Here is a 25,084-nt window from a genome sequence, read left to right on the forward strand (position 1 = left end):
GGGGGGACCTAGTCAATGACCTGCAGAGAGCTGGGATTCTTACCTGGCTGGATTTCGAATTTCCTCTCTGTGTGTGATTCCCGGCCTGCTAGCCCCAGGCATGCTAGCTCCCTGCCTCCCAATTCCCAACCTGTTAATTGGAACCTGGTGGGTTCCATCTGAAGTCAACCCGTGCTTCTGCCCCAGTTCCTGCTCCTGTCCAGGAGTCGTTCTCTGGAACTCGTCTGGCTTTTGGAGGTCCATGGAGCCTTCAAACGGCTTCTAAGAGAACGAGTCGCAAGTCCAGGCTAGCAGCCCGAGCCCCAAGAGCCATGGTTCCGGCCCCAGTTCTGGCCCCAGTGACCATGGTTCCGGCCCTGGTTCAGGCCCCAGCTGCCATGGTTCCGGCTACAGAACCGGCCCCAGTTCCGGTCCCAGCAGCCATGGTTCCGGCTTCGGTACCGGCCCCAGTAGCCATGGTCCCGACTCCAGTTTCGGCTCCAGGACTGGGTTACCGGCTGACGCCAGCTCCCCGAGTCCTGTCGGCGTACCGGCCGACTCCAGCACCTCGTCTCCTGTTGGCTGTTCAGCCGACGCCAGCTCCCCGAGTCCTGCCGGCGTACCGGCCGACTCCAGCACCTCGTCTCCTGTTGGCTCTCCAGCCGATGCCAACTCCATGTCCTGTCCCGTTGGGGGTCCCGCCGACTACTCTTCTGCCTGGGGTCCTGCCAATACTATGGCCTGTGCCGTTGGAGGCTCCGCCGACTACTCTTCTGCCGGGGGTCCTGCCAACCCGATGTCCTGTGCCGTTGGAGGTTCCGCTGGGAGTCCTGCCAACTCCATGTCCTGTCCCGTTGGGGATCCCGCCGACTGCTCTCCTGCCGGGGGTTCTGCCAACTCCATGTCTTGTCCCGTTGGGGGTCCCACCGACTACTCTTCTGCCGGGGGTCCTGCCAACCCTGTGTCCTGTGCCGTTGGAGGCCCCGCCGACTACTGTTCTGCCGGGGGTCCTGCCAACGCTGTGTCCTGTGCCGTTGGAGGCCCCGCCGACTACTCTTCTGCCGGGGGTCCTGCCAACCCTATGTCCTGTGCCATTGGAGGTCCCTCAGACTACTCTTCTGCCGGGGGTCCTGCCAACCCTATGTCATGTGCCGTTGGAGGTCCCGCCGACTACTCTTCTGCTGGGGGTCCTGCCAACCCTATGTCCTGTGCCGTTGGAGGTTCCGCCGACTGCTCTCCTGCCGGGGGTCCTGCCGGCCCTGTGTCCTCTTCCGTGGGGGATCTTGCCGACACCTGTCCCACCGGCTCCGGCTCCTGCCCGGCCTCCGGAGCTGTCCGGTCTTCGCCCTCGAGTCTGCTCCCCTGAGTTCGCCCGCTGTGGTCTTCGCCCCTCTTCGAACTCTGCTTTGCCCCCGGGCCGTCCGCCCGAGACCCCTTCCTGGTCCTCTGCCATGCCCTGGGCTGTCAGCCAAGGCCCGTCCTCCAGACCCCCTCCACCCATCCTGCTGGACGTTGTTGGATTTTTTTTGGTGTTTAGCGACGTCTAGAATCCGTACCTTGAGGAGGGGGTTCTGTCACGATTCTCATGTCATGTCACGTTTCTATGTCTAGTTTTTGGTGTTTTGCTGTTCTCCCTGTCATGTTTTCCTCCTGGTTTATTGTCTGGTCCTTCTTCCTGTGTTTTTCCTCCTGTCGTTAGTTTCCCTGGTGTGTCTAGTTGTCTGATTGTGTTCACCTGTGGCCCTTGTATTTCTCCTCCCCTGCCCGGCTGTTTCTCGTCTTGTGATTACCTCTCCCTGTATTTAGTCTTGTCTCTTCCTGTATTCATCTTTTGTTGGTGAATGAGTTCACCGTGGAGTGTTTTGTGTTTTCCAAGTGATTTTCGAGAAAAGCCCTTGAAATAAAGGTATTATCAGTATTATCGGCGTTTGGGTCCTACCTGCTTCACTCCTCGTATCAGGGATCACCTGAAAGCTTATTTACTGCTCTTTCAATCAGTGGCGTTTTCTCCCGGAGGCCAAGGGAAGCCAGGCTTCCCCTGTTTTTTCTGATTGTAGTTATAATTTAAATAAATAAATAAAAACACTTTGTTTTGTTTCGGTAATTCTCCTTTGCTGTGTGTTCCTGCCGGACCGTCTCTCCGTCTCTCTCCCATTCTCATTGAGTATTTTACAAAGAGTGAAACAGCGCCCCTCTAGATGTTATGGTGAAACAGTAGATTGCATTCAGTGTTCTGAGAGGAGGCCAGACAAATCTGGCTTCCCTTGGTGAAAAAAAATGGAGGGATTGACCAATCAGATGAGGCCCACGTCATGCCCCTGCCAATCTGTGATTGGTCAGGGCCATGCCAAGGGAAGCAGGCCGCCTCCGGCTTCCCCTGGAGGCTGGCGATTTGATTGGATTGTGAGGCAAAATCCCTTTCCTCACAATCCAATCAAATCGCATCGACATCAGTTTTACTACGTAGTACTGTAACTGTCATCACCGCCGTTAGAAATGATCAAGCAAATGAAGCATGATGGAGGGAGGAGATTTGGCATACTTAATTAAGCATAACTTCACTAAACTTCCGCTACAGCAGCAACTAAAAATTAAAGCAGATGAAACTCCATACAAAAGGACATCATTGAGAGCATAGCTCGTTGTATCCAGGATGAGACTGATAAAGAAATAAAGATTTGTCCTTTCATTGCTGTACAAGTGGATGACACATCAGACATCTCCAATAAGTGCCAACTCACTATCATAATCAGATACGTGAATGAAAAAGGCAGTGTGTGTGAACGTTTCCTCTGCTTTTTTGATGTCGGCTTAGAAAGAGACGCAAAAGCTGTAACATCAGTTGTCATGAGAGCCATCGGGAACTACAGTCCAACAAACAAATTGATTTGTCAGACTTATGACGGAGCTCATGTCTGCATGAGCGGACAGCACGGTGGCGTTCAGGCTTTAGTGAAAGCACACTGCCCCAATGCGCTATTCATCCACTGTTATGCTAAGGCACAAACAACATTCAAGCAGCCAAACTGTTTTTTGCCAATCTCGATGCCTTCCACAATTTTTTCTCACGTTCATGTAAGAGATCAGCACTACTGTCTGAAGTTGATCGAGCTGTGCGTGTACCAGGGGGTTCTGCTGTGAGGTGGAACTTTAAAAGCCGCGCAGTACAGGCCATCCATGAAGGACGCGGGTCGCTCTGTATCGCTTTTGACAGGATAATGACAGAGCAGGGATGGGACAAAGAGACCATTGCACAGAGTGCTTCCTTGAAGCAGAAACTTGAGGATTTTGACTGCATACATTAATAAGAAATGCTTAAATTAATAAGACGAGAGAGTTTAAGCTGGAGAGTGCGTGCGGACCTGTCGGTCAGATAACAGGCGTGTAAAAGTCCTGCGTTCGGATTTATTACTAATGTGTGTAAAATGTTACCGGGCGCTGAAATCACTCATCTGGTTACGTTATTGACCACCCCCCCCCTCCAAAAAAATTGGCTTCCCCTAATTTTTTCTCTACGCCACGCTACTGCTTTCAATAGAGCTCCTGCGGATGATGTCACATATGCTGGTCACGTGACGAGAAACGAAGGGGGCAGCCATTTTGGCAGTAATCGCGTCAGTAAATTCATTGGCAGGCACTGGCAGACTGTCGAGGATGGTGGATAACTGCTGTGCACCAGGTTGCACAAATAGGCGTGGGAAGAAGAAAGGTGTATCTTATTATCGCATTCCAAAAGACGCGGAGAGGAGGGAAAAGTGGATCGCAGCGATTAAAAGAGCCAGGAGCCGTCTGAACAAGACTGAAAGATGGGACCCCCCGGCCGTTTGCTTTCGCTTATGCAGTGATCACTTCATATCAGGTGGGTGAAGGAATACAGTACAATGCTACAAAAAGTTTTCAAAAAGCAAAAATACAAACTAGTTTCAGACGCACTGCATTAGCTATCCAAGCTAATAAACAAACATGGTAACGTGACACTGCCGTAGCTAGACAAGCTAATAAACAAACAATGCTAACGTGACACTGCCTATCAAACTGGAATAATTTAATACTTACCCTTGCAGTGATGATGCCGAAGTTTTTGGATGTAAGACTCCACAGTTGAATGTTGTTTACGAAGCCGGACTGACACCATTTGTAAGCCTCCAAGCTTTTGTAAGCTCTGAGGGAGTCTCCTGAGTACACTGATGGAAAGCTTACAAGATAGCTGTGGATGTCCGCGTAGCGCAAGTCGGGTACATCGTCTTCAGAGCAGGAGGTTATGCTCTTGAAAAGCACACCGGGTGCATTATATGGGTCGCTTATATTTAATCTTTCTAATTTTGTACTATAAAGCCGAATTTCACTTGAATTAAAATGAGATGTATACTCGCACGGTAGGAAAACGCTGGCGCCGGTCGTCATGTTTACTGCCAAAATGGTGGCTGATAACCAAAAGTCACGTGACCGCAGGAGCTCTATAGGTTGGCTCAGTTTGTCTTTACCATGAAATGTCACAGAGATATTCAATCAGAAAGAGAATGATGGCATCTGATCCAGACAGAATTTTGGACTTTTTTTCATACAGGGGTTGCATTGTTTGGACCCTCACTGTAGCTTTCCAGTAGCTAGTTGACCGGGTTGTCCACCCAGGTTGTGATCCCTGAAGGTCCTAGATATCATTTCTGGTGGACAACCTTTTACAATATTCCATGTTTGTAAAATGACTTTGCCCCCATACAGTATTGGCTACTGCCTGAATATGCTTCATGAAAGGCAGCTTTTCCTATAAATAAAATCTCTGAGCAGAGGACTCATTTTTTATACTAAATGTCTTGGTGTCTTTTTTACTGAGGTTAGATTGATCTTACACAATCCCTAAAGTGTTATTTCCTCTTGTATTTATTTGCATTCACGTTTAATGTTGACGTAATCTAAACATAATCAGGTCACTTTCTTTTATATTGTAATACTTAGATAAGGGTAGTGATTTCCTTTTACAGGTAACTAATTATTACAGACTACATTTTTAAAGTAACTCTCCCACTTCTGCTTTCATGGGGTTAGCCCTAACCCTAACCCTCGTGTAGTGACTCATAATGTATTTATACTGTCAAAGAAGATATCAATGAATTTCTCTCAACCTAAGTCAGAAGAAGGCAGTGGTATAATCTTTCACAATTTTCAGTTAGCTTCTGAAGCCATCTTACAACTGAGAACATGCGCGAAACAGTTTAATTCATTTTACAGGTTCCATAAAAACAGATCTCCATTATATCAATCGTTTTGATTGTAGTGTCAGATCAGTAATATCTGATTTTGTTCATATTAATTCTGTACTACTATGTTTTTGTGTTCGGATTAAGTTTCTGGCATTAATCACACTATATCATATTGTAATGAATTATCATGTAGATATTGTTTAGGAAATATCTTCCTAGGCCCATGACTTTGACCCAGTGTATCAGTTTGTTCTGCCCTCACTGAGCACAGGCCTGCACCTTGGGGTGCTGTGCTCTGTGTTTTTTCTCCCTGTTCCTGCCTGTTGGCGTCAGCTGATAGAGGTGTTATTGTGCTTTGCCTGTTTTATCTTGTAATGCACAATGTTGATTATTCTCTCAGGGCTATTTAAATACATGGGTCTGGGGAAGAGATCTTCAGAATTGGTTTAGCAACCGCTGTGACACCTCGTGGCTGCAGCACACGTCTTGTGAATTCTGTGGCCGTAATTTCCAATCATTTCTTCAGTGTTTGCCATCATGTTCCAGCTCTCCCGTGTTCCATTGTGTTACCACTCCATTGCTCCAGAAGTGTTCCATGACAGACATGATCGTCATATCACGATATGATGATGACCATACTATATTAATACATTCAATGGCATGTTTTACGTGTGTACATTTAAAATCCAATAGAACATAATTATGATTTAGTCCTACATCATTATCATATATCAATAATATACCTCTGTGTCTGATTATTGACCAATCAGGGTGAAGTAACGTTAGCTTTATCTTAGCATGGGCCCCTGGCTATATGTCTAAAGTTAAATAAGGCCAATAGAAAGAAGAAACAAACACAACGACAAAGAGTTACTTTGACTTTATACACCAAACCACAACAACTCCACAGAATATTCCCCTGCCCCTCCTGTATTAGGTTCTGTCATATGTCATTTTAAACTGTGTATTATGTGTGTGTAGATTGAAATGTTTGGGGCTAGCTGTCTGGATCCAGTAAAACCCTGCTGTTCCTGTGCTGTCAGGATTACATTATGACATCTTCCCTCAAAAAGAATGTAGCAAAATCTGCTGATACAAAAAAAGAAATCAATGGAGTCAGCAAGTAGCTTCGTTCAGAGAGAATTGTATATATTCAGTTTGAGTGATACAGTAGAAACAGTGTTGTTGGAAATTGACTCTTGAGAAATAACTGGCATAGATCTTAGTCCACTATTGAATCCAGTACAGTAATATGAAATCAGAATACAAATCTTTAGTGATTAAAGATGACACATTTGAATATAAAAATATTTCTACACAGAATACAAGCTACAATTGGCCAGCAATTGCAGAGAATAAACATAACTTTAAAATAGTTAATTTTATTTATTAAATGAACTTAACTTTAGCAAGATTTTTCATCTCTCTGACAGATCACTGACAGCTGTCAGTAGCACGCAGTATTCCTTTTGAAGGCACCTGGGATAACAGCAGTGTAAGCAAACGTTAGTCACATGACCTTTACTTTAAGGATGGCATACATGTCCAACAATCTTAAGAATTCTCCAGCTCCGTGTCATTCTTTACATACAAAACAATCCTGCAAACTAGCTTCTATACACAATGTGATCATTTCTGCTAAGCGTACCACCATCCCAACTTACACTAGTCCTCACATACAATCTAATATTTTATATCTGCATCAATAGGGTAAATGGTAAATGGATTGCCTTTAAATAGCACTTATCCAGACTGTTTGACCCCTCAAAACGCATTCATATATGCAAGTCAGCACTCACCCATTCACAAACATTCATACAGAGGCATACAAGGTGCCACCTGCTCAGAGAAAGAAACACTCACACACCATTGGCCATGTAATCGAGAGCAATTTAAATTCAAAGGGGACATATTATGCTAATTTTAAGGTTCTTATCAGTATGTAGTGTCTCTAATGGGACATGTCTCAGTGGTTTAATGTTCAAAAAGCTCTTTATTTTGCTCATACTGCCTGTGTTGCAGCACCTCTTTTCACCCTCTGTCTGAAACCAGAGTCCAGTCTGCTCTGATTGGTTAGCTGGCTGGCTCTGTTGTGATTGGTCAACTGCTTAGAGATGTCCCGCTCCACACATCCAATTCGTTGGAGGGCTAGCCAATAGAAGCACGAGTGTTATGTAGTCATGTGTAGGAGAGTGTGTGGGAGAGAAACTGCCTCTGGAGGGAACCCAGGGATTTTCCTGTAGTGTGTTATACCGGTTTGTGGCTAAAGGCTAAAAGTGCAAACCTAAATAAGCATAATAGTTCCCCTTTAAATTTCTTGCCCAAGATCACTTCCACACGTTGACTGCGACATACAGTTTGGTTTCCATTAAGACGTCCTCAAATCTAACTACAAAACAGTCCTCTATAAGCACCACCAGAATACTATAGTTCAGGATCATTATCCTGCTCTATTCAACTTGTATACAGTTTCCATTGTCCATGATGGCCGGGATAAAGAGGTTAAGGTTTGGTATCCTCCTGTAGACAAAGTGGAAGGTGTGTGCACAGGGCCGGCCGTGGAGCTCTGCTTTGATTCGCTGAGGGTGTGTGTCCGGGGCAAGCTGCTGGCGGGTGCCCTCAATGACCAGGAACAGTGCATAGGCGCCAGGGTCCGGGATCTTGAACTTGTAGGCGCAGAGCGAGCAGACCTCCTCGGTGGTGGTGTACGGCTGGACCATCAGGGTTTTGGCCGTGCAGCCGGTGTCTACTTCCTGTAGGGCCACACGCAGATAGTTCTACAGAGAGAACAGGCATGTGTTAAAGGAAGACTCACGCACAATATGATCTGTGAGAAATTGAATTCTTATAATAACTAATTTTGGCTCTACTATTCAAAACAGACTAACCAAAAACATATTAAGAAATACATATTTAGAAATAAAACAATGGAGAAAAGTCTCGATGATTAGAAGTTGATTGGGTGGTGCAGGAATGAGTCTTAAAAGCTGGAAATGAGTCATCATTTTACCCCTTCCGGTTTCTTTCGTCTGTCTGATTTTCACATCTTGTTCTATTTCATCAGTTAATATTCTACTGGAAGTATTTTTCTGAAGTTCTATATGTCATAAAACTGCGGACTACTAAACCTCATCACGCTGAACATTAGCCGACTTTAGCTTAGAAGTGGTGATGCATGTGATACATTGTGATTTTGTTTTTTTATAGTCAAAAGCTAGTTTTTTCGTCTGGTGCATTAATATGTGGAGATTACCCTGCTGAACAAAATGTGTAAGGATGAAAAAAGACCTTATTTCTACAATATTCCAAAATGTATAATTTAACCTAGCAAGGAAACATAGGGTGAGTACTTCATATACAGATGATTATTTGAGGGTTAAGTTTTCTTTTAGCAGAAAAACATTTCCAGGAAAAACATAAGAAATGAGTGATGACTCAAGCGCTGGCAGAAGAACACCATGCAGTTATGGCCATAGAAAGGAAGCAGATGCAGTTGTTAATTGTTCCACTAGAGGGTGCTTTTTACCAAAAATAAATGAATGGATCCAGATCAACATGCAGTGAGGTTAGTAGAATCTGTAGATATGATCCGTTCCACTGTCTAGGGCCGGAACACAGCTCCTTTCATGCACCTTCCCAATGCCGAGAGTGAGCTTTGGACTGATTTGGAATTGGTACTACTTAGACTCACTGCCTGGATGTTCATGGAGGGTTCAGGTCAGGCGTGATACCTGAAAGTCGTCCACAGTGGGCGCTGAGCGGGGGGTGGTGCGCCGCCTGTGCCAATGGTGCAGCGTGTTCCTGGCCTCGGAGCTCAGCACCCGGGCGGCCTGCTCCTCCTGGAAGTTCTTGATGAGGGCCATGGCTCCGTACGCACTGGTCAGGTAGTAGCCCCCTGGAGGAGGGAGGAGGAGGAGGTGTACCAGTTTACATTTGATGAGAAAAATCTTTGGTTTATAGTTGCACATGCACTTTTTGATGTAAATGATAAATGATTGTTTCAAAATCTCATAATTTTGTTCTGACAGCTGTGAGATGTCTTACTATTGGGGTGTAAACTTCCAGTGAACTTCAGTTTTACTACTTAGTTGACAATGTCCGAAACATATTTCCCCTTAAAGCACTCGCATAGAAGCAGCTTAGTTCAACTTTTAAAATAAACAGAGAACAAGTCTTTTTCTCGCTCAGCCCTCCCAGGTGGAGCCTGACGTCACTCTTTCACAAAAAAAGGTGGCCATTATCAAATCATAGCTATGTAAATAGTATATTACAATCATACTGTAACTAAAAATGTATGTGTTAGATATTCTCATAAAATATAAAAAACTATAAATGGCTCCAACAAACATGTAAATAATATTATAATATTACCAATATGGACGACATTTAAAAAAAAAAAAATGTATATATTGTCTGCTCCTATTTTATTTCATTATCTTTATTGAGTTTGCATTTGTATTAGTTTTCTTGTTTTTGGGCTTTCTTACCATGTGTCACTGATGGTTGAGGCCAATAAACGCCATTTATACAGGCAGTGGATAAAAGTCACAATACACGTCAATACAAATAAATACCATGTTTGTATACCTATGTCAAAATGATCCATGTCTACTATTACATATGTATGTCTGCCCTCCTCAATCCAAAATCTAAATGAGGGGCGTTATGGGGATGTAGGAAAAGAAACAATGCAGAGCTAGTTATTTAGAAATGAAACCAAACACTAGGTAGAATCTCGTAAAATGTATCAAGAAATGGACACTTCCTCCTTTTATATAAGAGATGAATCAGTGCAGGTCATCTTTCACATTTTTAACTGAGGCTCTAGGATACACATACATTTAAGCCATCCTACAATGAGCTAACGTGTACGTGCCAGTGAGTTTGACGCTGGTAGGAAAATATTTCACTCTGGGAGGGGTCAGTCTCCTTTATCCTCTGAACCGGCTCCAGCCTATTCAAATCAAACAGCGTGTGGAATTTCCTACCAATGTCAAAAGGACTTCCCTTGCTATGTTTGTCAAGCTCTCACACAAAACCTTCCCCAAATCAGCTGAGACCACTCTGGTGAAATACCTGTGTTGGAATGCTAAACAATAATAATTGAGGAACATTAAACTTGTCTCGAAATTGCTTCATCTTCCACAGGAAAACTCTTGTTTTTATTCCAGCAGAATGTGATATAATACATGTCTTAAAAGTGGTGCTGACCATGCTACTCCAGTAACAGGGGACATTCTGTAAAGCTTCAGGTAAAATGTTGTCTGGAGCTACTTATTCATTATTCAGAGTTGATCACTACAAGAACCTAATACTATGACAGCATTGTGAATAGTTCATATACGTGACCCTTGCCCTTGATCTATTTATGATCTATTTCCATCCATTCGTCTGGAGCTGTGATGACACAGCTAAGTGTTTCCTCCTCGAAACAACTTCCTCTGTTCGGGTTATACAACATTAACCTCACACCATACTGTAATTTGCATGACCTCATGTAGGAAATATTCAGCAAACATCTTCTGAAAATCATACTACTCACTACCCTATTTATGAAAGGTTTATCACCTCCATTTTTAAATAAGCGTCTCGGGAGAGGAGAGTGTCTGTGTTTCCTTTTTGTTCTCTTACTTCACTACCTTACTTTAAGTTTCAGAAGTAGTAGTTCAACCTTTTGGGAAATAAACGTATTAGCTGTCCCTCTGAGAGTGAGCTAAAATCATCAATATCATTGCTTTTAATGTATGTTCAGCTTACGGCCGCCGGACAGCTCAGTGGAGCTGGCGGCCAATATGCGGTCTCGGCTGCCTAGTAAGCTGGTTCCATTACCGAGCCGGCCCAACAGCTGCTTTCAGTCTCTATGCTAAGCTAAGCTAAAGCTACATGCACCCATTTGCATACTTTGTGTACAGATAAAAGAGGTGTAAAAGCCAAATTATGTGATGTTTTTTTCATTATTTAAGATCTACGGTATATAACAAGCACTTGTGTGTTTGTAAAAATGTTAGGTTGTGGTTTTCAGGGCAGCTATAGCTACAAACAATACACTAAACTAGCAAATAAGACATGCTAAAAAGAGATAAAGCCTTTATCTCACAGCCTATTATAATGTTTACATTGCATTCAATATACAGGTTAAACAAACAAGATTCTGCATGGTATTTGGATAGCTTTAGAGATTGTGGTAGTCTTGTTTCTCAACTTTATCATCAGTAAGTTAGCTGTTTCCCACTGCCTTTAGTCTCTATGATAATCTAAGCTAAGCTTAAAATGCCCAGCTCCATACTTAATGCATAGTTAAAAGGGGTGTGAAGGCCTCTTAATTATGTGATTTCTGGCCTAAAATTAAGTGACATTGTTTTCATGGTACATTATGAGTTATATACCAAGCAGTTCTATCGATGAGTCGTGTGAAGTGGGCTTCTGCACCTACCCTCTCCTTGAAGCAGAGATGGGTCCAGCAGCTCCATCATGTATTGGATCTCTGTGTCAAGCTGAGGCATGTCACACTGAGCCACCACATACGTCAGCATGGGCAGGAAGTCATCGGCACCATACATCCTCCCTGGAAGGAAGCAGACGGAGAGCAGTGAGGGAGAAGGGGGGGTAGGGGTCAGTCATACAGGTCTGACAAAGGTCATCGCTGTACATCTTAGGCTTTCTGTCTAATGAAGAATGAAGAATACAAAATCAAAATCTATATATCTTCACCATACCTGAGTTATCCTGCATTATGGTGTAGATGAGTTTGCACACACGCAGCAGCAATGACACCTTTTTCTCAGGGGAGTACATCTTCCTCATGTTTAGGAACTTGTGACGGATCTTCTCAATAGCCAAGGGGTCAGGAGGCACAGCTCCATCCACCCCTAACTCCTGGGGCCTCTTGGCATTAGCCAGGGCCAGGTTCTCCTTTAGCTGCTGCAAAGCTCCACTTTTCACCTGGAAATAACAAGTTGAGTGTTAAAAATGTGGTTAATTTACCCAGCTAACCAAGCCAGATCGCTAATAAGGTTCCTATGTAATGTCTCAAAACTCCTCTTTTGGGGATATCTTTTTCTTTTGAATTCAAAAATGGTTTGAAGGTAAGGATGAGTCTATGTTCACCCACAAAGAGACAGTTCATCCTGGTGCCAAAAGCACCAAAAAAATTAAATGTGAAAACATTCAAACTCCATAGCAAAGTCCTTTTGAAGAAATCATGACCTAGTTACACACGATAATACTCAAACCGTATGTGACTATTCCATGCAGGACCAATTTTCTTATTGCTGAACTACACCTGCCAACAGTATCACTGCAGAGACAGACGCGTGCATCTACTCATGACTAATTAGGCGTGTGCTAACCTATTGGCGGATGTAGTTCGGTTTGTACATGAAACTGCTCCCAATCTGTAGATTATCTCGAGTAACCAGGTCATGATTTCTGGATCAAGGCATTTTTTTGTTTGAAGTGTATTTTTTGACACTTTGATAGCCAGTTACATTATATTAGAGAGAAGGCAGACATCTATACAACTGATATCTCCAACACTCAGCAACTCACATCAAACAATCTAGATTTATACATAGCACAACAAGTAAAAGGAACAATAAGTATTTTTTATTTTGACATGAATCGTCCCTTTAAAAATAAGATTTTGAGATGTTATTGTGAAATTAAATGATTCCGTCTTTTACCTGGAAGTCATGTAAAGCCACCTCGATCACACTCTTCAGAGGCTTCAGGACACACTTGTGCATGGCCTTCTCTAGCACCTGGTCTGTAGAAGATACAAAGTCAATCATTGTTGAAGATAACAAGACATATCAACCACAAAAAGGTCAAATGGCTCTGCCAGATGCTAGAAGTGTTGTAAACTCTACCATTACTGTATATAAAGAAGGTCAAAGCACTCTGATTTAATCCAGAAACGTTAAAAAAATATAAACATTCAACATGTTCTGCATAGCCAGCTAAGGCCACACCAAACATAACCAATAGGCGCTTTCACACCGCAGTACTTTTTCCACAAAGGTTAATCAGAACTTAGTACATGAGAACTCTTTAGTTCTCATGAACTAAGTACAGATTGCGTTCACACCGGAATAAATCCCTGGGGGAGGATTAGGCAAATGAAGCCGCTGACGTCACTTCTTCTTCTTCTGCTTTGGGTTTACTGGCAGGCCGCAAACGAAGTCATCGGCCGGAAGTCCCAGGAGTTGGGGACTGTCTTCAGTAGAAGCTGCTGGGGCTCCCAGTGTTGCCATAAATTAGTCTCTCTGCGTTTGTGTGCTGGGCTAATGCTAATAATGCTAATGCGAGGATAATGAAATGGCGGCTTCACAAAACCTTTTGGGAGTTTTACGGGGCGTGGTTTGCATTCCGCCCTGCCAATCAGAAATAGGAACCTTTTTCTCCCACAAAAGTACCTGCTCTCTAGAGCCGCGTTCACACCGCAGTACTTTTCCCACTTTAGTTCCGATATAGTTCCGAAATGTCGTTTTCACACCAAAAAGAGCCGGAACTAAAATTAGTTCATCAGAACCTTTTTTACCCCCTTTTCCGTCCCTGCTAGAGAGCAGGGACTTTCGTGGGAGAAAAAGGTTCCTATGTCTGAGACTAACTTATTGCAACACAAAAGAATACATGGGAGCGGTGGAGGTGAGGAGGTGTCGGCGTTCTGGCGATTTACTCAGTAGAAGCTGCTGGAAGCCAGTCCCCAACTCCAGGACTTCCAGCCGGGGACTTCGGGTGGCAGTATACGCCGTGAAGTTGTTTGCGGCCTGCCAGTAAACCCAAAGAAGAAGAAGAAGTGAAGTCAGCGGCTTCATTTGCCTAATACTTCCGCAGGGATTTATTCCGGTGTGAACGCGAATCTGAGTTTTCATGAACTAAATTCTCATGAAACTTTGTGGGAAAAGTACTGCGGTGTGAAAGCGCCCATAATAAACAATTATATTAAATTCATAGGACCTAATCCTGATCCCAAACAATACACTGTGGGGATTAACTGGGGTCAATTTCACACTCTCCCAAATCCCAAACATGTATTTTATAATCCAATACATAAAACATTTTAAAAACAGATTTGTCAGGCCAATTATTCAATTTTTCTCAATCCTAGCCTCAGGCAGGTATTCCTGCTGAAGACATATCCTTTGAAAGTCATAAATACATATAATTTAAATTGATAAAAAACTGTTTTTTACTAAACATTGCTTGAACAGGAGTAAACCAAGCAACCATTCATGCAGATGTTTAACTAAAGTCACTGATAATGTTCTGTATTTCTTCTGCGTCTGTTTCTTTAAATGGTAATACAGACACTTTTTGCACATATTATAAATAATGTGCTGACGGACTCTCCCTCATTAGGTTTAAATTACTAAATTAATTGTAATTAAAAAACTGAACGCAACTTTATACACTTTTGTTATGTATAAAGTATCATATGTATATAGATTCCCCTTTTTTTGGTAGATTTGGCATTCTTTAGATACTATATTGATATAAAACGTTTCTACTGTTGATATCATATATTACTGTGTTTGTTTTCTTTAATTTGTATTTTATATATATATTTTATTTTTAACTCATGTGTAATACTTTTTGTGATTAACTTTCTGCTGCTGTAACAAAACAATTTCCCAATTTGGGATAAATAAAGTATATCTAATGTAATCTAATTAGTAAGGAGAGCTACATTTGTACGTTTTAAAACATAATGATAAAATGAAGCAAAACAAATGTAAATACTTCCGAATTCCTGGTTTTCAACAGCTCTCAGTAACAAAGGAAATAAATGACTTGTCTCAAAGTGTGGCACGTCAGGTTCCACCTCATACATTACAAATGTGCTATTTACTGTACAGCTGAGCAACCTGAAGGTTTAGTACAATCTCTTTGAAGAGTTGAAGATTGTCTGACCTTGACAAATCCAACCCTATTTATAAGCAACATTCATTGAGCTAGCGTGCTGCAAAAAGCTACAATGGCTCCACCTGTACCTCGGACCCCGTACATAGGCTTCAAATCATTCTCTGCCTACCTCAGCTATGTACAGCTTGTTTGCATTTACACAATTGCTTCCTTCAGTTCAATGGCAGCCTCCAGGCAGTGTTTATGCAATGAGTTCCACAGAGCCAAGTGCACGCTTTGTAACCGCGTAAACAAGCCAGCATGCACATACAAGAATTCTGTTCTTGTGGAGAAATGTCTGAATTTATGGTGAGTCAGAGAGGGGAATGTGCTGCACTACAGAACAAGCCTCCACACCATGTCCGGGAGACAAGTGAACGGGGTCGCCTGAGGTGAGGGTTTGGCTCTTCATAGCACCCCCCCAGACCAATACATCTGAAGTCAAGAACAAGGGGAGCCCTGAGCTGGGTTCATCACACAGATCATGTGTGTACACAGGGAGGAACTGAGGCTAGTGAGGACACACTGTAGGGGCACACACACACACACACACACACACACACACACACACACACACACACACACACACACACACACACACACACACACACACACACACACACACACACACACACACACACACACACACACACACACACACACACACACACACACACACACACACACACACACACACACACACACACACACACACACACACACACACTATATTGAGCAATGTTTGCCATTGAGCTTTATCTAGCCTGTTCAAAGGCTTCCCTCGACTGGAATTAACTTTGGGAGAGTCTGTGATAAACATTCACAAATACCAACAACCACATACGCTACAAACTTAAGAAACACCCCAAAAGTTATGTAGACAAAAGCATAACAAAAGCCCTACATTAGGGCGTGTTGAAAGTTGTAGACCCACCCTTTGTAAAAAATAAACAATCATTTACCTGACCTGTCAACATGAAATGTTAAGTATTATCGTCACTACAAATACTTCAAGGTTGGGATTTGAGCACCCCTTATACTAAGAACACAAACATTTATTTCCTAGGAGGTCACAAATTGAGCCATAACGTAATCGCTCTTTCTGTAAGCACTCTGGGAGCATGGACTTCAGCTCCACTGCACTTCTCCTTTTTGAAAGAAATATGATGTGGGATTGTAGCATGCCGTCAGTCCTGCTCGCTGCTGTGGGTCTCACTTTTGTTTTCCAGGGAAACATGAATAGCTTTGATTGTGAAACAACCGTAAGCATTTTTATTTTTTATTTTAATAGTATTTTATTTTTTTATTTTTATTTAAAACAATGTATATAAATATAACAAAAGATAAATAATAATAAATATATATATATATATATATATATATATATATATAGTAGAAAAATAATATAAATATAATATAAATAATTATCGAAATAAATATATATATAATAATTAAATAGATATATTGTATGTCCATTTTACATAAATAATATAATGTAAATAATAAATATAAAAAGTGATGCCATTATATTGTCTCTAAAATGGCTTGAATTCAAGCTCAGCTAAAACTAATACACTTTATTTTTGAAATCCTTTTACAATGTTTCTTTATTCACCTCTCTAAAGAGGACATTTGTGAGCATGAGGCTTTATGTGCATATCCGTGCTCTGTTAGCACAACTAGAATGGATCTCTTCTCTGTCTCTGAACAAGGCTTTGCTGTTATTGTTTACAATGAACAAGGGACGTGTGATGAGTGCAAAGACATACTTACATATTCATGCTGGAGTCTACAGTAATAGGATTTGAATGAAATGTCGCTCTGATGGACTTGCTTTTGCCTGAATATTCAATATGACCTCAATAGAGCATGTAAACAATTTGGCTACGACTTAATAGTGTATGGATGTGGCTTGTTAAAGTTGTTTGACAAAATAGCCAATAAAGGAGCTGAGTTTCATTTATTTGCTCAATGTTGTCTAAACACAAACAGCCATAGATCAAATGTGCCTCCATAGACACAAACTACAAATCTTTCTTAACATGATCTAATATAGGTTTATATTGAGCCTGCCTTTCAACAGAGCCTCAACAGCAATGTGAGCTGATGCCCACCAACATGAGCCAAGAATAACTCTTTGGGGCAGAGCACACTGGCATTTCTGTAACTCAACACCAGTAATGGGGCAGTCTAATATGGAAAACTTCTACTAGTATGTTCGATTCCCAAGACGATGGCAAGCCTAAACACTCACTGAACACTGTCAACCTATGAGGTCATTTTGCAATCCTTTTCTGAAGCAACACCAAGGAGTGTTTACCACTTAAGTTGTACTAGACGGAAAACTTGAAGGGAAGTGAGTGCTGCCAGAAATGGGATATAAGTTAAAAAAACACACGTGCCCACGCATGCATGAGCAGATGTTTCATAAATTCACAAATCCACTATGCAACCAGTTACTCCAATAATTACTGTATATTGAACTCTATGGTTTAGAAGATAGTCAATCTTTTTGGTTGACTTACCGATCTGGTCCTCAGGTATGAGGGACTCTAGAGGGGGGTCCAGTTCGGAGCTCTGGCGCAGGTAAGCCTTCATTTGCGTCATAAATTGCCTGAGAGTCTGCAGAAAATCCGTCCCTGAGGTGTGACAGCCTCGGTTCTCCTGAACAAAGCTGATGTAGTCCTGGACCAGGGAGCCAAAATAAGAGCTTTTGTCCCGGGACATCTCTGCGATCCTCTTCACCGCCCGTCTCTCCGGGGTCATGAGGGAGCTCAGCATGCCGCTCACCTTGCGGAAACGTCCCTTCAGCGCCCTGGGCAGGATGAAGGACCCCCCGCCCAGACTCACACCAACTCTTCGCCTTCGCGCTTTGAAAGACGGACGGTGGCGTATTTCTAGGTCCGTCTCCAAACTGACCCCGTAGTCCTCGTCATCTTCGTCCACATCATCGTCGTCGTCGCTGCTGTCCTCCACCGTGTCTTGGTGATTCAGGTGTCGGGACGGGCTAGGGGCCAGGCCCAGGGAGAATTCTGGAGAATGTGAGTATTCCAGTGAGTCAGAGGAGGAAGTGGACATGCTCATGTCACTGAGCCGCTGGCGTCCCCGCTCCTTAGGAGTGGACTGACCCCCGGCGTTATCCTCCAGCAGAGCATCAGCTGCTGTAGGCTGGCAGGGTGGAAGCTTGGCACGGGACAGAGCTTTGGCGATGGTCTCCTCATCCAGGGCGATGTGGCAGCGGTGAGATTCCAGATCGGGCTTCTTAGGCCTTGGAGGGGGGGGGTTTGACGGCACAGGGATCGGTGGACTGGCAGTCTTGGAGGGGCTGCCCTGTTTGCCCCCCATCGATGGCCGAGCCGGCGCTTGGCGCTTTGTGGAAGTCGGTTGTTGCCTTGGAGACACAGTGACAGCCACTGGCATGCTCTTGGGTCTGGTGGTAGCTGCTGGAGGTCCAGGAGGTGGGGGGGCAGGGCGTCGGCGAGGCATGGAGCGGGGGGGAGGAGGGCGGGGGGGAGGTGTCCGGGATTTGCCGTTCAGTTTGACCTTGTCCGCGTGCTGCTCGATACCTGGGCTGCTGCTCAGCTTCAAGGACTTCCCCTCATTCTCTAGGTCTTCTTCGGACCTGACGGCATGTGTCGGCGGATCGTCCTCACAGCGGGGGGGGCGGCGATGCGTCTGGAGGAACAGGGGGGTGACGAAGCACAGGGGGCCGCTGGAGTGTCTTCTCTCCAGACGAAAGGAGGGTGGAGAGGCGCAGGAGCGTAGGGTAGGGGGTGCACTGCCGCAGTGGGCCCCGGCGTGTCTCTGCTGAGACTCCTCCCCCTCCCTGTTCCTGTTGCTCCGCTGGGGGCTGAGGGTCCGGCTCAGAGGGCGGCAGGCACCGGGGAAAGTGCGGCGTTGACTGCACAGGGCAGAGTCCCAGAAGCCTGTAACACAAACACACACAGACACACATTCAGAGGTAAACATTAACTAACTTTAAGCTACACACCTCTCCTCAATTCAAGGTTCAGAGAAAGGGTATGTCCTTGAGTTTTCAAATAAAATGTAAGTCCAAGACAAGAAGAAAGAAGAACAAAGACAGCAATCTCAACTATCTCTCACCCAGCAGATCAAAAGTGTCCTAATAGTCTTTCTAAGTGCTCTCTCTGCCTGTCTTTAGCTGCGTCTATCGTCTCTCTAGTTTTCGGAGCGCTGTGAGTTCAGTATCCTGGCTGCGACTCACTGGGTGCCGGCACACACCCAGAGAGGGAGTCGCCCATTCTAAAGACAGAGTGGGAGGGCACAACCATGGCACGCAGTTCCAGTTCCTCCACTCCTTCCTGCTCTGTTTTCCTCTCTCTAAATTCTACATGCTGCTTTCCTGTTGCTCTGGGACACGTTTCTGATGTAACAGAGCACTATTGCTGGCAGAAATCCTTATTTCTGCCTTTCTTCTTTTTCTATATTCAGTGCAAGTCTCCCATTACATTGAAAGACATTTACTTCCATGTTGATGTTCCATTGGATCATTCCATTGTTTTCAGCTGTTTAGCCAAGACTGTAGTCACGCTAACACACTGAGCTTTAATAGTGACTGGAATGAGTCTTTTAAGTCCTGACATGTGTATTTACAACACAATCTGAAAGGAAACATGCTGCTTCAACACATGTTGCAGAATAAGCCCAGTGATGACTGCTCCTGCAGCTTCAAAATGGAGACGTTACTCTTGCTCTCATTCCTCGGGCAATAAAGGAGCCGGGTCCAACAGTTTCATATGTTTTCTAACACCCCCTCTTCTGGAGGCTGAAATGTGCCCGTGGTATTCCTGCTGCTCCGTGTGAGAACGGACCACCTGACTCTGGGGTCTGTCTGCAGAGAGACTGCAGCGGGAGGCCAACTGTAAATAGCACATTTAATACTGACTGACCTTAATAAAGTGTACTCTGACTTTTCAAAGAGGAGTTTTGTTCTATCAAATATATGAAATGTATAATATTTGATTGAAAAAGTACAACAAATGATTAGATAAAAGTCAATATTCAAATGAATAAAGGCAGGGTAGCAAAATGATATGCTATATCATAATAGTTTACTGACAACAATTGAGTTTTCATTCACTAATTCCAATCACTTGTATTGTATTGCTTTTTTTTCAATAAAACATCTTGCAGATTTTTCCAAGGACTGTTCACTTTGACAAACTACAGGGATTTCATGTAAAATATCTCTGCAGGAAGTCTTTAGATGATTAAAATGTAGCTTATTAGCTATCAAAGAGGACTGCTCATGTTCAGGTTCATATTGGTACTTTGTGACTCTAGCCAGAAACTCCCTCTGGAGGGAACTCTGGGATTTGAGTCATTGCAGACCATTTACATGCACAGAAACCTATGGGAGCAGATCTTAAAACTCCCTGCTAAAGCATTATATAATAGACTATATTAACAGGGTATATGAATTGTGACATGAATATCTGCTATAAATAGGTTCATTATAATATTCCACTCCATGCCCTCTGGAAAGGCAAATCAGTTGCAATGCAAATGTTATATACAAAGGTCTTGGTACTGTGGTAACATGTGTTTGTGTTTCACATGTGCTCAGATTTACAACATATAATAAAAGCGCTTTTCTGTCTTTAAATATAAGCTTTCCAGTGGAGAAGGGGAGTTTCCCTAAAAGAGGCTCTCAAGCTGTCTATCCCTCTCGACTTCCAACGTAAGAACACCAGCTACCATTCACAGAAATGCCTGTGTGCACAAATAACAAGCCATTTTGTTCAGTAGCTATACAACTGTTTACTGCTTTAACATTTTCCTACACTTCATACGCCTTGTGTGTTTTCATACTTGTCTGAATATGGTGCGATGTGTGTTTGGACAGGCCACTCCCTTCCCCCCCACACTAAGCACTAAACTATGCTGTAGGCTCCTGCTGTAGGAAGCTGACTCACATGCACAGTGGCTGAGCTGAGAATAACTTGACAGATGAAGTGTCAAAAGGAGGAATCTGATCTGAATGGTCAGCAAAAAACAATAAATAAAACCAATCACTTGGTGTGCTATCTTTGTTTGCTTTCTTACTTGACATGACTGTGTGCATGTCATAAAAGGTGGAGCACTATCAGGCAAGAGGCACCACTAGATTGAGCATAATGTAGTATATTAAAAACAGGTCATTCAATAATGGGGTTTTCCTGTTTGCTTTAGCCACAACATTGAGTCAAAGACATGCATATTGAATATCAAATAAATAGATTAATTTCGACAATTTTTGTTTGTTCAGACTGTTCATCTAAAAATGTTCTTATCATAAATGATGGTAAAAGAAAACATGGAAAACATTTTCATCATGATGGATTTCCTTTCTCAGACAGACTCTAAGACCCCATTTACACGTGAACCAATGCGTTTTCAAAAAAGTCTTCCATTCACACACGCATTCGGCTCAATTAACATATGTACTATGCTGTAGTACATATGCCAGGCCTGTAAGTGGCGCCGCTGCCACCACAAAATACACCAAAAGCAGCGAAGAAGACCCCGGAGCATGGGTTGCGGTCGAATAGTCCAAACATCAGCTCCTAAGTTCTAACCCTATCGTCCATCCCTTGACCTCTGAGTGAAACGTCACGGGGTTAAGGGACAGTGGATAGGAGAATTCAAAAGGATTTAGGGCTGCAGTCGAAAAGTCCATTTAGCTTAGGAACCTTCCTAACCGAGTGAAATGACCCGAAAGTCCCTCAGTGGCAGCCATGATAAGTGCCATTCGAATACTCTAGAATGATAGGAAAGGAGGTTTCAAACTTCCTTTATAACCTCCTTTAGCTTAGGAACCACTGGACCTCCCTAACCGAAAGGAGAGGAGGAAATGCTGCCCCACAATGCCTTGCAGCCGCAGCATTTGACGTCACACAACAGTCGGCCGTTCACGGACACAAACGATTATGACGGAGAAATTATATCATGAAAATTACGGTGCTTATTAAGCATTTTAAAACGTATGTGGTAAGTTGCCAAAGTGCTTTTTTTTTTAACGTTCATCAGTATTATAATCCAAAAGAGAAATATGAACGTTAGTTTTTACTGAAATGATCAAATAAAGTCAACATTTCACTGAGCTGTGTGGGGTTTGTTCAACTTTTAAAAAATGTTTGAATGGTGATATACACAGTGAAAGGTGTTAAAGACTAGCGTTTATAATAAATACATTTGTATTGATTTTAAGATCTTTTCATAGTTCCTACAATCATACGTATTGGGATCATTTGTATTAATGTGGACTGGAGGGAGAGGGTGACGAGCATAAGTTTCACTTTTTTATTTCAATTCCAACTTTGGTCATGAAGAATATGTTTCTCTGTTGTTCATAAAGCATAAAGCAACAGCATCAGAGCACGGTGCAGAGTCTCTAGATGAGTCCGTCGTTCTTATTAAACATCCATGTTGTAGTCCGCTGTATAGAAAACTGTAGTTTCCATAGTTTCCCCACAGCAGCAGAAGCACATAATGACGTCCGCTGGCGCATCATAAACACGTCGGATAGTGAAAGTGCATTCGGATTCTCTAAAGTACGGCAGTCTCTTCTCCTAAATCCTTTTGAATTCTCCTATCCACTATCCCTTAACCCAGGGGTCGGCAACTCGCGGCCCACGGGCCGCATGCGGCCCTTTAAGCCCTCTGCTCTGGCTCCCTTGAGCTTAGACAAAAATAAGAATAAAATAAAATAAAAGTATTTGTAGGACTATTTATATTTTGTTGCATGGTTGAAAATGTTTCGTATCTTGTATTTTGAGGTGATACTGTGACACAAATAAAAAACAAAACGGTTTTAATTAGGTCAACTAAAAAATGCGTCACATCCTGCTACGGTCCCGTGCTAGCGCCTTTTCTCGGAGGCGCTCGCGCGGGGACCCCCGGCTCGATGAGCGAACTATGGATCAATCAAAGAAAAGTACCGGAGGAACACAGGATTTAATTCTGTGTGGACAGAGTTATATGCTTTCACAGCAAACAATGCTGGTTTACCGGTATGTTTGATATGTAGAGAGAAGTTGTCAAAGGTGCTGCAGTCTTTACGTATCGAGTAACAACACGGGAGAGGAAGACAGCTGACAATCTTCAGTCATAATTCAATGGGGTATGTCATTTATTTGAGAAAACACTTTTTGTTATATTCAATGGAATGCTCTTAACGTACCGATAGCAATAAATATATTAAATGCTTTGACAATAAATACATACAAAAATTAATCTCTGGAAGCCGTAGCGCTGTAAAAAGCACGACCAATCATTTTAGCCGGCCCGGCTAAAATAACTGGATGGCCTACCTGCCTGTCAGCCTTCCATATGTGCACAAACTTATCTTGTGGCCTCATTGATGATGCGCGTTCGTGTGTGTTGGAGGACGGACTCTGTAAGAAAGTCTGAAGGAAGAGGCAGATTTTTTCCGATTGTGTATTTTCAAATTCTAGCGCACTCGAGCTGGTTTCTCCATTTTTACCTACCCTACCTTTAACTCTTTTTAGGGTGCAGCTATATTTTATTTATTTCAAAGTGGGCACATTTTAATAATATTTTGTTTTCCTTCAAATGTGCAGAGGACTCCCCAAGTGCTGTGTTTAATTTATTTTAAAGTAGGCCTGTGTATTATTTGTAATTCTCCTTATAGGAGTTCTTTGTTTCTTATTAGAGGTTAACAGTTATATATAATGTAATAAATAGCCTAATAAATGCAAAAAAACTGTAGTTTTTGTCTGATATAACAATAAATACAACTTTATTAGCTATCAAGCTATGAAATATGTTTTGCGGCTCCAGACAAAAAATGTTTTGGGAAAAACGAGCAAAATGGCTCTTTTGGTCAAAAAGGTTGCATACCCCTGCCTTAACCCCATGACGTTTCACTCAGAGGTCAAGGAACAGGAGATAGCGTTAGAACTTAGGAGCTGATTTTTAAACTATCCGAACGCAACCTAGGAGAAGAGACTGCGGTACTTTAGAGAATCCGACTGCACGTTCACTATCCGACGTGTTTATGATGCGCCAGCGGACGTCATTTTGTGCGTCTGCTGCTGTGGGGAAACTACCATGGAAAACTATGGAAACTAGTTTTCTATACAGCGGACTACAACATGGATGTTTAATAAGAACGAGGGACTACTGTAAACCCATCTAGAGACTCTGCACCATGCTTTGATGCTGTTGCTTTATGCTTTATGAACGTGGACAACAGAGAAACATATTCTTCATGACCAAAGTTGGAATTGAAATAAAAAAGGAAAGTGAAATGTATGCTCGTCACCCTCTCCCTCCGCTCCACATTAATACAAATGATCCCAATAGGCCTACGTATGATTGAATGAAAAGATCTTAAAAATAAATACAAATGTATTTATTATAAACGTTAGTCCTTAACATCTATCACTGTGTATATCACCATTCAAACATATTTTAAAAGATGAACAAACCCCACACAGCTCAGTGAAATGTTGACTTTATTTGATAATTTCAGTAAAAACTAACTTTCATATTTCTCTTTTTGATTATAATACTGATGAACGTTAAAAAAAAAGCACTTTGGCAACTTACCACATACGTTTTAAAATGCTTAATAAGCACCGTAATTTCACCGTAACTTTCATGATATAATTTCTGCGTCATAATCGTTTGTTTCCGTGAACGGCCGACTGTTGTGTGACGGCAAATGCTGCGGCTGCAAGGCATTGTGGGGCAGCATTTTCTCCTCTCCTTTCGGTAAGGGAGGTCCAATGGTTCCTAAGCTAAAGGAGGTTATAAAGGAAGTTTGAAACCTCCTTTCCTATCATCTAGAGCAGGGATGGGCAACTTTGATGGTGGTGGGGGCCACATCATTGATGTACTGGCCACCAGGGGGCCGCAGATTCACTTGGAACACACACATAAAAATTCCATGTGTTGTATGTAATTATTAACAAATATACTAAGTCTGACATCTTCATCGACATTTTACAATCAAAGGGAACATCCCCAAAAAATGG

The 25,084-nt window shown here is 42.8% G+C and overlaps 2 protein-coding genes across 5 annotated transcripts in view; one reads left to right on the top strand and one right to left on the bottom strand.

Annotated features, from left to right (window-relative positions):
• The first annotated feature begins 3,961 nt into the window (after positions 1–3,961).
• The window catches only part of LOC307022024 (uncharacterized protein), a 260,282-nt gene continuing 239,159 nt past the window's right edge, over positions 3,962–25,084 (top strand). The window contains exon 1 of the mRNA XM_079654598.1: positions 3,962–4,442. The gene's annotated coding sequence lies outside the window, so the exon portion shown is untranslated. The remainder of the gene's footprint in view (positions 4,443–25,084) is intronic.
• Positions 6,046–25,084, bottom strand: part of LOC307023922 (ras and Rab interactor 2-like) — a 91,720-nt gene continuing 72,681 nt past the window's right edge. For 3 of the 4 annotated variants that reach the window (XM_079657609.1, XM_079657608.1, XM_079657611.1), the window contains 6 exons: positions 17,609–19,009; positions 12,863–12,945; positions 11,897–12,122; positions 11,614–11,745; positions 8,912–9,075; positions 6,046–7,957 (listed from right to left, as the gene is read on the bottom strand). In XM_079657609.1, the coding sequence (XP_079513735.1) occupies positions 7,631–7,957; positions 8,912–9,075; positions 11,614–11,745; positions 11,897–12,122; positions 12,863–12,945; positions 17,609–19,009 (2,333 nt within the window). In that variant the 3' untranslated portion in view covers positions 6,046–7,630. Of the gene's footprint in view, positions 7,958–8,871; positions 9,076–11,613; positions 11,746–11,896; positions 12,123–12,862; positions 12,946–17,608; positions 19,010–25,084 lie in introns of all 4 variants that reach the window. The other variant, XM_079657610.1, reaches the window with a different exon arrangement.

This window comes from Notothenia rossii, assembly GCF_949606895.1.
Source record: "Notothenia rossii genome assembly, chromosome: 1".
Lineage (NCBI taxonomy): Eukaryota > Metazoa > Chordata > Actinopteri > Perciformes > Nototheniidae > Notothenia > Notothenia rossii.